This window comes from Parasteatoda tepidariorum, chromosome 1 (assembly GCF_043381705.1).
Source record: "Parasteatoda tepidariorum isolate YZ-2023 chromosome 1, CAS_Ptep_4.0, whole genome shotgun sequence".
Lineage (NCBI taxonomy): Eukaryota > Metazoa > Arthropoda > Arachnida > Araneae > Theridiidae > Parasteatoda > Parasteatoda tepidariorum.
In genome coordinates, this window is record NC_092204.1 from 72,625,115 (window position 1) to 72,638,381 (window position 13,267).

At 29.2% G+C, this 13,267-nt stretch overlaps 1 protein-coding gene across 3 annotated transcripts in view; it reads right to left on the bottom strand.

Moving 5' to 3' along the window:
* The window catches only part of LOC107447981 (adenylate cyclase type 2), a 95,352-nt gene continuing 82,085 nt past the window's right edge, over positions 1 to 13,267 (bottom strand). For 2 of the 3 annotated variants that reach the window (XM_021144315.3, XM_016063040.3), the window contains exons 21-26: positions 12,726 to 12,875; positions 8,487 to 8,600; positions 6,613 to 6,651; positions 2,780 to 2,903; positions 1,185 to 1,309; positions 1 to 283 (exon numbers count right to left, since the gene is read on the bottom strand). In XM_021144315.3, coding sequence (XP_020999974.1) covers positions 149 to 283; positions 1,185 to 1,309; positions 2,780 to 2,903; positions 6,613 to 6,651; positions 8,487 to 8,600; positions 12,726 to 12,875 — 687 coding nt within the window. In that variant the 3' untranslated portion in view covers positions 1 to 148. The remainder of the gene's footprint in view (positions 284 to 1,184; positions 1,310 to 2,779; positions 2,904 to 6,612; positions 6,652 to 8,486; positions 8,601 to 12,725; positions 12,876 to 13,267) is intronic. The other variant, XM_071182191.1, reaches the window with a different exon arrangement.

Genomic DNA, 13,267 nt, shown 5'->3' on the forward strand with positions numbered 1-13,267 from the left:
ACGTATAAAATGATTTCCAATTGATAATGAATGAAAAATGCTTCTCCAGAAAAATGCTCATGCAGCAAAAGACTCTCAAATATGCATGAAATAACTGATACCTTACGGACACAATAAGGGTTTTGAGTACATCATGCCCTCATGTAATTTAAAGTCGTGTATTTTCAATGGCACTCACGAGATATGTTGTCATCCAACCTTTTCCTTTGACGAAGATTTTTCCCCGACATTCAACATCGTATTTGGAACTTTCTTTTAAAATATTTGCCACTGCCTCTGTTACCTGAAATTAAACGAAGATTTTTATTTCTTATTTCTCTTTTAAACCTTCCTTAAATGCATAGAGATTTAGATCTGCAACTTATGTTTAAAACCTCACATCTCTTTGTGTAACAACCTTTTCAGAGTGTATTTTTTTTTTTTTAATTTTACCAAAACTATTTCATCGTTTTCGAAAGCAACTAGAATTTTTGATTTAGTCTGTGAGTAAAAGTCAGATTTTTAAAATTCGATTTCTTAGGTACTATTCAAACAATTTCGTCCAAATTTTGTGTTTTTCTATTAAAAATTACATTCTTTTATACGATTAAAAAACTTGATTATCTTACTATTTAAAATTTTTTTCGACTATTATTAAATAAATAATAAAAAAAAAAACAAATAATTATAAGAAAAATAATTTTTTTCCATAGAATTATATTTGGATAAACGAGTTTTATAATTGTGTGCAAAAATTTTTCAATTCGCCTCAAAAGTTCTAGAGATATGGCGAAAAAAACAAGAAGTAAAATTAACATTAAGGGGTCCAAACTTTCCACCGCTCTACTGACCAATTTATTAGGACCATATTTCCCAAATTGCGGTTACCCTATACTTTGGGGGCCAGGAATCATAATCCGTAGGAAAAAAAAGTATGTTTATTCAGAGAAAATACGTTTTTGTGTTTGATTTCGCAATTTAAAATATCGTCTGCACGAAATAATTATCATTTTTGAGGTCACCACTCCAACCATTTAAGATTGAGTCCTAGTAAGTGAAGATCCAATCATTGAATCAATATAACTATTGTTTCTTTCTAATTATTGTTTCTTTCGCTCTTATCGTTTTCTTTCTTTTTTTTGCTCACTGTATAGTCATTATATTAGTGGTTAAGCTGTATTTCATCCTGTAGCAGTGTAACTTACTTGAATAGATCCAATGACACCGGTACTATCCATCCTGCTTGCAATATTAACAGTATCTCCCCAAATATCATATTGTGGCTTTGAAGTACCCACAACTCCTGCTAGAACAGGACCCATTGCAATCCCTGTGAAAAGTAATATCCTCAATTTAACTATAGATAAGGCATAAACGGAATTGTATAGTTTGTCTAAGCTAAGAATTCTTCCCGCCACAAAGTCTGAGGCCGTCTGGTGCTATGGAATCAAGAATGACGCATTTTAGGGAGGGTAGCTTCACTATAGGACTAACACAATAGACCGAAAAACCCGAAACCACTCCAAAACAGTGATCCTGCACCCCTATTTGAAATAGTCATGCCTCGTTACTATAGTCCCCGCCTCAGTCCAGACGAATGTCTGGAGGAGTTCTTATTTTAGACAAACTATACGCATGTATATATTATAAAGTAAAATAACTATGATGAAGAAGATGAAGTTTATTTTGATTAACTGTTTAGATTTAGACAGCTGTAATGTAAGGTAAAAAAAAAGAAACTCATGTTTAATTATAATTTGATCAGTTCTAGAAGGATTGAAAAAAGTTCCAATTTTAGATTTTATACATAACGGGGCCTAAGGTGAAGGTCATGATGATTTGAGAAATAATACCAGATAGTTCTGTTCAGTTAGTTAATATTTGATTGCGTTATAACACACAATAACAACATTATATAAATAATAATGTTCAAATTATAAGTAAGTTCATCTTACAGTTTTGTTGACAGCATTAAAAAAAATCGGTCATCAAGACGCGAAGGATGGTACAATCGTACTGATAACCCATACATGATCGAATAATACCAAATATTGTTTATTCCAAAAGGAAGCACGAAAATGCGTACGAAACAGGGCACGAAAAATATACAAATCAAATCACACAGATTTAATTATTTTAATGAGTGTTTTTGTTGATAATAATCAAGAAAAAATGAAGAAAAAATCATTGATCATCAAAGCTTGCAGAAGAATTTAATCATGTAGATGGTAGCGTGCGATAAAATTTCACTTTTGTTCATTCAAACAAGATATTGTTTCTCAAAAATAAGAGCGTGTAACCGAATCATACAGATTGTAGCGTAAAGTTTAAATTCGTCAAAATCGACCCTATTTTACGTTTGCTTAAGAAATAATAATTCAACATTTAATGAGAAATAATAAAAAAATAATTGTCTTACTATTTTCTGAATCTCATTAGATATACTAGTTTATTAATAAAACCTTATATTTAATTTAAAACTATATAAAAGGTGAAGAGCAGAGGGAGAAGAGAGGATATCTGTAATTTATATAACTCAGATTTGCAATGCTGATTAATAATCATCAACGGTTATGGTAAGTGGGAGCTCTGCGAAATTTATAAATGAAATTTTTCTTTCGTAAACCCCAAAATGCTTTAGAGTGTTGTAACGTGAAGATAAATTGTTAGGAATTTCAGGCATCATCGTCATTACATTAACGTCATTAATCGTCACTTTAGATTTTTATACAAAGTCCAAAAAGGCATTTTCAGAATAAATAAAATTTAAGTAAAAATAAGAAATAAAAAAAAAGCTTACCAATTCTTAGATGAAATTTTTGCCAACTTTGTTTGTTTATCTCTTCCAAGGAATCCATAATCGTCATTGCAAACTTTATAAGAACCAAAACATTCTGTGTGGCATCTTCTTCTGGACCAAAACTCTGTAATAACAAAAAAAATAAATAAATAAATTAAAATTATAAATATGAGTACAGAACCATATAAATAGAATTTCAAAAAATGTAATATTGTAATATTTTAAGATTATTTTAATTGATAGAGAATGTAATGTCTAAAAATAAGAAGGCTTTTTAACAAGAAACTGGAATAATATTTGTTCAATGTAGTTTTTGATGATATTTGTTTAAGAGAAGAGCAAGATTATTTTGAATTTTCATTAGTCCCTTATTATATGTAAATGTTTTCTTAATTTTATCTCAAGTATTTCTTATTTTCAACACATTATTTCAATTAAAGTTTTAGCAAATCTGTAGGAAATTTAAAAATCCATTTGGGCTTAATTTCTATTGTTATTAAATTATAATCTGTCAAAACAGGTTTCTTTATACCTTAAAAGCTTTCCTTTTTTCTTTAAAGCACTTTCTCTGTTTTTAAGTTAAACCTTAAAGAAAAGACTTAGGATGTTTGATTCACTTTTTCAGATTCAAAATTTTTTTCATTCTCTCTTTTTTGTATTTTTTAAAAGTAAGATTATAGTCCAGCCTATTTGTAAGCGTTTTACAATATAACGATGGAATATATTTCATTTTAAAACCGTCGTTGAACAGTTGGCCCAATTTTGAGTCTAAAACTAGCAATGTTCAACTCCGTAGCTGTGTAATTTTGAACCTAATCCAGAAGACAAAGGAGGATGAAGTATTGGGAAAAATTGTACTTCGTGGATGATGAACACGAAAACCTCCCACGGTTACCCTAATGACAAGGTAACTCTAACCCATGATCCGTCTCTTACTGAGGAAATTTTACGTCAGCATGGTTGTCGGTAAGAGCCGAGTGCGGAATTCATTACTATCAACCATCGCTGGGATTTGAACTCGGGACACCTTATTGGGAAGCGAGGGCTCTATTCCCAGAGCCCTCGCTTCTACCCCATGAGCTATCGCGGTTCACGGTGCAATATATTGTTACGTTGCAAAAATTTGTAAAAAAAATATTTTAAACCATTAATTTCAAAATCAGTAGGGCCTGGATTATTGGATCGGCCTTACTTCGGATTATCGAAATATTCGGACTGTAATGGAAACATTGTTGCTTAGACTATTTTCATAAATAAACTTTGAAAATTGAATTATTTTTAAGCAATTGTGCTATGTTATATATAAATTTAATATGAACATTTAATTGACTTCTTTTCGTAATATAGATTTAAAAGTGTTTCATTTTAAAATTCATTCGCCCTATTGCTCCAAATGATTCCTTACTTCCCTTGACTTTTGAATGGATGGTGTTTTCAATAGAAATGTAAACAATAACAATCTCGAGCTCGGCACCTACTCTAGTTCCGGTTAAAAAGTTTGCAGCTGCTTACTACATGTTATTCTGATAGGCGATGTTTTCAAACGGATAATTTTGTTTTCAATAAAAGAAATAAATTAGATAATTTCTGAGCTCAAATCTGCCATATTTCATAAGATATTAATGTTAAAATGTAATTCTGGTGAGTTTGAAGTGAAAATTTGTTTTAGTGTTTTAGAGATATATTGTTAAAAAAGGTGACATGGTTGCTAGATTTTGGATAACTCGCTTTTTTGGCAGTCTTGATATGGCCTCTTTCCATAAGTTTATTACTGTTTGTTCTTGTTGCAACCTGTGCACCATGTTACGTTAGTGTTAACACTTTTAGCATTGTAAACACCAGTATTGTTAGCATTGTAAACACAAGTAATAAGTAATCAAATACATTGTTTGCAAGAATCTCAAAACACAATGATGCCAAATGGCTTTAAAATACAACGGAAACAGTAACCCGGAAATTTAGGCTATACCGAGCTTGCAGCGTTCCCTAGTGTAGAAAACACCATCCATAAACCCTTTGTATATTAAACAGCGAGTAATTCTGAATCATTAATTGAAATTCGCTGATTTTCTCAGTTGATTTCATTGATCTATTTTTGCAGGTTTTATACGTCTTTTCTCTTATTCCATTTCTAATGTGATACTATATTCTTCTTGAACAGATGACATAATGTCCTTCTTTTTAAGATAAGTAAGAGTAATAATAAAAATACGGATAGAACAACTAAGTTACGTCTTTCAAACCTCTTGATCAAAACCTAAGCAACCAACTAAATGTTTATACGTTACTTGCATTAAATGATAATTTCTACGTAGTCATGCAACACTAGGAGTATTTCGTTAATTTGAAAGTCTTTTTTATACCTTTTTTTTACGGCAGCACGCTATTGCAATTGAGGAAAAAAACAACAACTACAACATGTGAATGCAAAAGAAAAATGCTTCAGAATCAACAGTTAACAAAGGTATTCGGATTGAAAATGTTCGGTAAATCCAGGTTCTGTGTAAAAACAAGAGTTAAAAAGGTTCTCTCTTCGAAGACGTGTAGTCATATAGTGTGATAAGAGGTGTGATAATAGTAACAATAGTAAAACAGTAGTAAACAGTTGTAAAATAAACTAATGTTTGAAAAATTAAGAATCGCATATTCAGTAAGAGTCACCATTGAGCTTACAATTTACGAATACCTATTTATCATGTAGTTCAAAATTGGCAATTTGGAATGGCTTTTGTTCAAAACTGAAACGAGAAGACAGTACGTGACTGAATCTGTTCCGTAATGTAATCTATTCTATGCATGTAATGCCGTAGTACGTATCACTGAATATTTAATTAAGAAAAAAATCTCAAATTCAAACAATTTTTAGAATCTGTACGATTTATGGGAATATATAGTATATATAGGAATATATATTGATTCTCATTTGCAATAGATCTCATCTAAATCAAAATTTTCTTAATTTTGTTTCTGTAGGCATGTTTTTTTCAATTAGGTGTTTATTTCACTGTACTAGCTTCCGTTTATAAGTTGACAAATGTGACGTTATTTAGCTGAAAGTGTTAGCCCTTGATGTAAAGATGTAAATAAAATAAGTCATACTTGTCATCATGAGTCAAATATTTTTATAACTATTTAATTAAAAACAACACAGGTGTAAAAACGTAAGAAAAACATGCCAATAACTATTAATATTTTTAATTTGGATAAAAGCTTTTTCAAACTTCCTATCAGGTCGAAATATACACCAAAGTTACATTAGTAAAGTTTTTTAGTTAGCATAGGCTTTTCAAAATAAAAAAATGAAAAAATATTAGTTATTTTCCATCAGGATACCTGAAACAGAAGATATTTTTTCTGTTTTCTTTGAAAACGGCTGAAAAAACTATAATATGTCATAGAATTGATCACTACAACAATATCTGATATTTCATTTTGAAATTACCTTTTGTAAGTTCAATATAAGCTGACGTAATCTGTAGGTTAAAACTTAAGACGTATTAATATATCCATTCATGACTTTCATTTTTATGAGAGCTTCAATATTTTGTTCTTATGGGTTCTGTTAAAGGAATGTAAACTTCATTCGCTGCTTAAGTGCAGAATTTCAACAACAAAAAATAATCATTCTGCAGAATCAATTCTAAACTATGGCTATGAAATACTTTACAATTTAAAGATGAATCTTCAATGATAAGGTTTGAATAAACTGAATGGGTCTTCTCAGCTTTAGACGTTTGGATAAAATTTTTTATAACAAACATTTGTAACAACTAACGCAGTAATTTTTTCAATGAATTAAACTATTTTGAACCGTATATTTAAAGAGAACTTACTGAAAATGGTAAGGATAAAACATTGTCTACGGATCTTACCTGAAAAGTAGAAATATTACAGGTAGTGTGTTTGTACCACATTGAGTATATTATTTTTAACATTAATATTCTGAAAATTGTATACAGCTTACAATCTTCTACGAAAAACAATTTACTCTTCAAAATTAGCCCTGATGATAATTTCCTATCATCCTATCAATCTTATTTTATTTACGTAAAAAAGGCAGAATATTGCTAAATTCATACCACTGCTTGATGTGATCATGATGAAATTTATTTTGGAAAAAACTCCGTGGTTCTTATAAAATCTTCGTTTTTTCATTTTTAGATAATTCAACTATATGCATGCGTAAGGTGTTTTTCCTGTAAACTCATAGATATGATTAAGATACAGCTCATTTTGCATTTTGCATATACGCGATTATGAATGAAATATGCTCTTTCATAATCATTAAAAAAAACGTTCATTCTTTCAGTCCGAGCATGATAGATTCTTTAATTTCTAACCAGTTTGCTTGAATTTTAAATAGTAATACATATTATGTAATATTTATTATGGTGTTGAGTGAAGTGGGAATTATTGAATTCAAGGACCAGAAGAAGACCCAAAAAAGGGATGGTTAAATGATGTAACAAGAGAGCTAACCGTAATGAAAATTATTAATTGGAAAACCTAGGCTAGGAATAAGAAGGTTTTGGATAACATTGTTCAGCAAGCGAAGCCCATAGATTGTTTAATTAATTATATGAAAAACTGCTAAGTCCTTTATCAGTTAGAATCAAACACTATAATGTCATTAAATTAAAATTCAAAGTTCTACGTACACAACATTACGTGCAGAAATTTACTTTTTCAGGCAAATGGCTTGAAAATTTTACAAATCAACACCTAAATTACGCTGAAAAATTCAAGTTTGCGAAGATCATTTCGCCTGTACTTACGCCAATGCAAAAATCACGGTAACTTTTTTGTATCAGTGTGTTTTAGTTATGGAAAATTGCTGATTAATTTAAAAAATGATGCATTTTTCTATTATTTTTTCAACTCCAATTTCAAGAATTTTGATTTAAAAAAAGCATGGCTTAAGTTTTTTAGACAGAGTAAATTTTTAAGTTGGGGGAAATTCGGAAGCAGATTTTATTTCTTTTTTCAATTGAAATTGAAAATATTAAGATAATATATACGTTAGCAAAAGGGGAAAGATTCACAAACTTCAATCTGCCGTCAATTTCAATATTTCATTTTAGTTTGTTCTTTCTTGATGAATATAATTTGAACAGTGAAGAATTAGTAAAATATTGTAAGCAGAATTTCCAACTTGAATAAAAAATAGACTTTTTTTGCATCAATCAAAATAGTTAACAAAATTAATTTCAAAATTATCCTGGAAACTGGTTAAAAACGATGAAATCATCTTTTGTGAAATACTATTTTATAAAAACATTTAGACAAAGGCTTGCTATTGTTTGAAAACAAAATGTTCATTAAATTACAAAAGTAAGCAAGTTAGTCACATAAAATATATTTTTATAAAATTAATTTTATTTAAAAACTCTACTAAATTAGAGCATATGTGGAAAAAGTTATATAGTTTTTTTTCGAATAACAGTAAAATTTGTAACTGCCTTTATTTTAAGGTAAAATAAAATAACTTTTTGTGATTATTTTATAATTCTGAAATACTTAATGTCGTTTTACAATTTCCGAATGTATTGTTATTATAAAAACTGAATTTTGAACTACGCTATTTGTATTATTATTAAAAAAATGAAATAAAATAATTAATTGTTTTATTAGTTCATATTTTTAATAAGATCACGTAAAGAATTTTTATAATCAAGTTATTTCTAAAATGATAAAAATATATAATAACCTCATATGAAGTCCTGCTAGAATTTCTTCCTGGTTGCAAACCAGCTGCAGCCATATAAGTACTTCCAATTGTTTTGATCTTTTCAAGTTTTAAAAATGGAGGTTCATACAGAAGCTAGAATTAAAGTATGGATGACAAAAATGATTTTTTAATAACTAAACAAATAAATATGATTTTTTAAAAATCAAGTTAAAATTTTTTTTTATAAAAATGAAATATTTTAGAAACAGGGAACAGTAAATTTGTGCATCACTTTCCTTTTTTCCCGAAAAACATTTCCACACAGTGCAATAAATAGAAATTGAAAGGAAAAATAATCAATGAAAGTAACGTTTTATACATTTTAGTTTACTGCACTCGTTGTAGTTTTTAACTAGATATTTATCATGCGTGTTTAACCAAGTTCTAGAAACGCGTATCTTATATTTTACAGTATAAACACACGCATTTCTGATTTTGTGAATGCGCATTCGCGAACACGATCGTTTTACGTTTTTGTTTATTCACGAATTCCGTGTTAATATATAGATTATTAATTCAATTAAGAAATTTTAATAATGTTTGGTTTTCCATACATTTATAAACGTTTTTGTTACATCTGTATTACTTAGATTTAATATTCGGCTTTATTAGATATTTTTTTATACCTCTTTTAAGGTATGGCTTTATTTAAAAGCTCAGTACATAATGGGCAATACTTTACATAATAGGCTATATTACTCGTTTATATTAATTACTCTATCAAATAATATTTAAATAGAATTTATGACAAAGAATCACACTGAGGTTTTAGTATTTTTAAATTCTATAATCATTAAAAAGAGGTAAGATATTTCTAGAAATAAATTTCTTCTTTCAAATGTAATCATTTTTTTTATATAATAAGCTAAAAGGTAAGATTCCCTATTGTACTTTTTCTAAATGTTACAATTAAAATATTGCACTTAAATAAATTTTTAGATAAGTCAATTTTTGCTGTTGTTTTTGATTTTTTGCCGGTAAGACTCGATCTATTAGCAAAGTCTTTGAGGAAGAATATTACGTCCATATCCATGCATGAATTTTAGTTTCAATTTCTTTTATTAACTATTCTATGAATATAATTTAAAACAAAGAATAAAATAATATCAAAATAAATATAAATTTGTTTTTCTTATTAAATGTCGATAAATTTAGTTTAAAAAAACAACAACCTCATTCTATATTTCCTTTACAAAACTAAACAAAACGCTTTTTAGTTAGATAGTTTTTCCTGATTTAGTTGAAAAGGAAACATTTATTTTAGTGATATATTAAATGAAATCTAAACTCATTAAAACAAAACGACCTTTTGTTTTGCGCTGTCTAATAAGGCTGATATTGTTTTAAAATTTAAAAATTTAATAGTAAAAAGGAAGAATAGGGAATATATTTAGGAAAAAAAAATGTTTATCAAACGAAAATAACTTCTCCATAACTTGCTTAATGACAAAATCATATTTATTTTTTACTTTGTGTTTACTTTATTAAAATAAGGTTACAGAACAAAGCTTTTCTAAACACGAAACTTTTTTTTTGCTTAAAATATAGAGTGTAATTATTACCATATCAAAAATAACATGTGAGCGGATATTCCTATAATTTTTTGTTTTATTTAAAAATTTATAAAACTTTATTTGAAGTTATTATTTGAAGAGTGGTCACAGTCCACTAAATAAAAAATGGAGTTAGCCTTCCTTTTATGTTTAATGCAGTCATTTCTATCTAATTTTAAAACTATTACTGCTCTAGCCAAACTAAGGGAAATAAAAACCAGACAAGATAGAAAAACTAGATTTGTATCTCAAAATGAAGAAATGTGGAGTTGTTCCATTTTTTAAATAACGCGTTTATTTATTTTTCGCTTCTATTAACTTTTAAATAAAAGTATAAACGAAGTAAAAATCAACTAAAAACAATAAATATGTTGTAGTTTCCTGAACATGGGATGTTGTTTATCAATTCATACCTTCAATCGTTATTTGACATCATAACGAAAATATTTTAACAACCTCGAATAAATAAGTAGGTTTTTTAGTTACATAATATTTATCTCATAAGATACTTTTTTTGATAGCAAATTAAATTGCCTCTTAAATACTATCTTGTTTTTTAGTAACTAATGAAAACTATATATAAATGAATATACATAGAAGATCTGAAAATTATAATTGTTTTGTAAAATAATGACTGAAGTATAAAAATATGTAAAAGATGTTTACTTAATTAAACGTTTTAAAAACAAATTTTTATTGTGTTCAGCTCTCAAATTTTAACTGAAAAAAGCTGTAAAATAAAAATTTATAATGTAATAAAACTAAAATAAATATAAATTTTAAGCACAGTACGAAATATTTGACTTTTAAAAATTAATAATCAAGCATTGAATAATACTGTGTGTAGAATATGTTTAGCAATAGTCTAAACATATATTAAAAGATGTTTAGCTGAATAGAGTAGTATACTTAAGTTATCACAGTTATACACTTTGTATAGTTAAATAACATGAATTAATAAACAAGCTATTAAAGTGGGAATTTAATACACTATCTACCTATAAGTATTTGGACACTCATGCAGATTTGCAAATATGATTTGCGGCTTTTCTTCTAAATACGATATGAGGTCAACATGCATTGGTTTTTTATTTTACTTTATAACGCGTGCTGAACAGCCGATCCAATTCTGAGTTTACGACATTCAATGTTCAACTCCGCAGTTTTGTAATTTTGAACCCATCCCAGAAGACAAGGGAACTCCTGGATTAAGCAGGGAGGCAAATTAAACTTAAGGGAGGACATTGTTATGAAACTATGCATTACATGGAAAGGATAACCACAAAAATCTCCCATGGTTAGCCCAACAGCAAGGTCATTTTAATCCAGGATCCGTCTACCACTAATGACATATTACGTCATTGAGAGACAAACGCTCCATTCCCTAAGCCACCGCGGGTCAACGTGTATTGGTATTTTATAAACGTCGTTGAACAGTCGACCTAATTTTTTGGGTTTAACCCTATTAATGTTCAAACTCCGTAGACTTGTAATTTTGAACCCAATCTAGAAGACAAGGGAACTCCTGGCTCAAGTATTGGGAGAAATTTGCCTTTGTGGGGGACTTTTTTTAATGGAACTAGCCCGCATTTGCTTTATATGGAGAGGGAAACCACGAAAACTCCCCACAGTTAGCCTGACGGTAACAGGAATCGAACCCATGATCCGCCTATACCACTGAGGATATTTTACGCCAGGACTGTGGTCGGCGTGAGCCGGGTGCGGTATGCGTATCATTCAGCCATCGCTGGGATTCGAGTTCGATTCACCTCATTGAAAGGTGAATACTCTACCCCCTGAGTCAAGGAGGAATATATTGTTACTCTGCAAAAATTTGTAAAAATATTTTAAACAATTAATTTTCAAAACCAGTGAGACCTCCTTTGTTGGATTATTGGACCGAATGAATTGCCCAATCCAGTGATCAGAACTGAACCCCTTCAAGAACTTCAGGGGTGAGTTGGATCACCGAATTAAGAGAATGCTATCTCAGAACAAACGCTTCATGGTAAACCATATTTTAATTACATTAGTATTATAAATTTTACAGAACAGGAGCAAGTGTGCTCAGGCAAATCAAGAACAAACCGGTTTCAAGTGCTAAAAGCATTTTTTCATATTTTTTCATATCATTAACAGATTTTTGCCGAAATATTCAGGATTATAGAGAGAAGAAGTAATCCTGCCATAAAAGTATACTTGTATTTTGACAAAACTTTTTCAGCACTTGAAACTTCATGGTTTACTCTTGGTTAACCAAATCCTCGCCTTATACTTTAAAAGTTAAACTATCAACGGAAGTAAAATAAAATTTGTCACGTAAAGTTTCGCTCTCGGTAAAGAGTCTTTTTAAGAGGTGAGGTGAAACAACAATCCAAAATCGGTAAAGGAACTTATATCTTCAGCAAGCACATCGGTAAAAAAATATACCTTCAGCCTCGCGTTACAAAGACTAATGATATTATACCTCCATCCGTATTACAAAGACTTAAGGAAAGCATGCCTCGGAGAATTGAAGCTATATTTGCCTCTCGTGTCTATTCAACAAAATATTAAATACAAATAGATATCGTTTTTCTTTTCTTTCAGAGATGTTCTAATACTTATTGGTAAATAAGATATCTATCTAACTAAGGATTGTGTCCATGCCTTATAAATAAATTACTTTGTCAAAATCACTTATGATTTCATGCAGAACTTGAAGACACTTCCTTCCTTCATCGTTCAGGAGTGATTCACTATAGAAATCCATGTAGTTCGGTATAGAGGCGAACATTACGGCGGCAGAATTGTACTCTTCATGATACAAGTCCAACTGGAAGTATATATATATATATATATTAATAAGTTATTAAGTTATCCTATGTCGGTATACTATTTTGATGAAATGGTTAAGAATAACGATAAATCAAAAATAGAAAATTTGGGGTGTTCCGTATTGTCTGCCCTTAATACATATTTTTAAAATCCTAGTAAAATTGAAGTCTTCAAAAATTACATATTAGGGGTCACAAATTAATATTTAAAGGAAAGCAAAAACAAAAACGATATTTAATTTGTCGAATCTTTAGTGAAGGTATTGAGACGAAAAACACCTACACGAGTTTGATAGCTTGATGAAATATAGAGGTGTTTCAAATAACTACTACTTTTCAACTCATCTTAATTTCCATATATATATATACATTGGTTTTTTATTTTACTTTA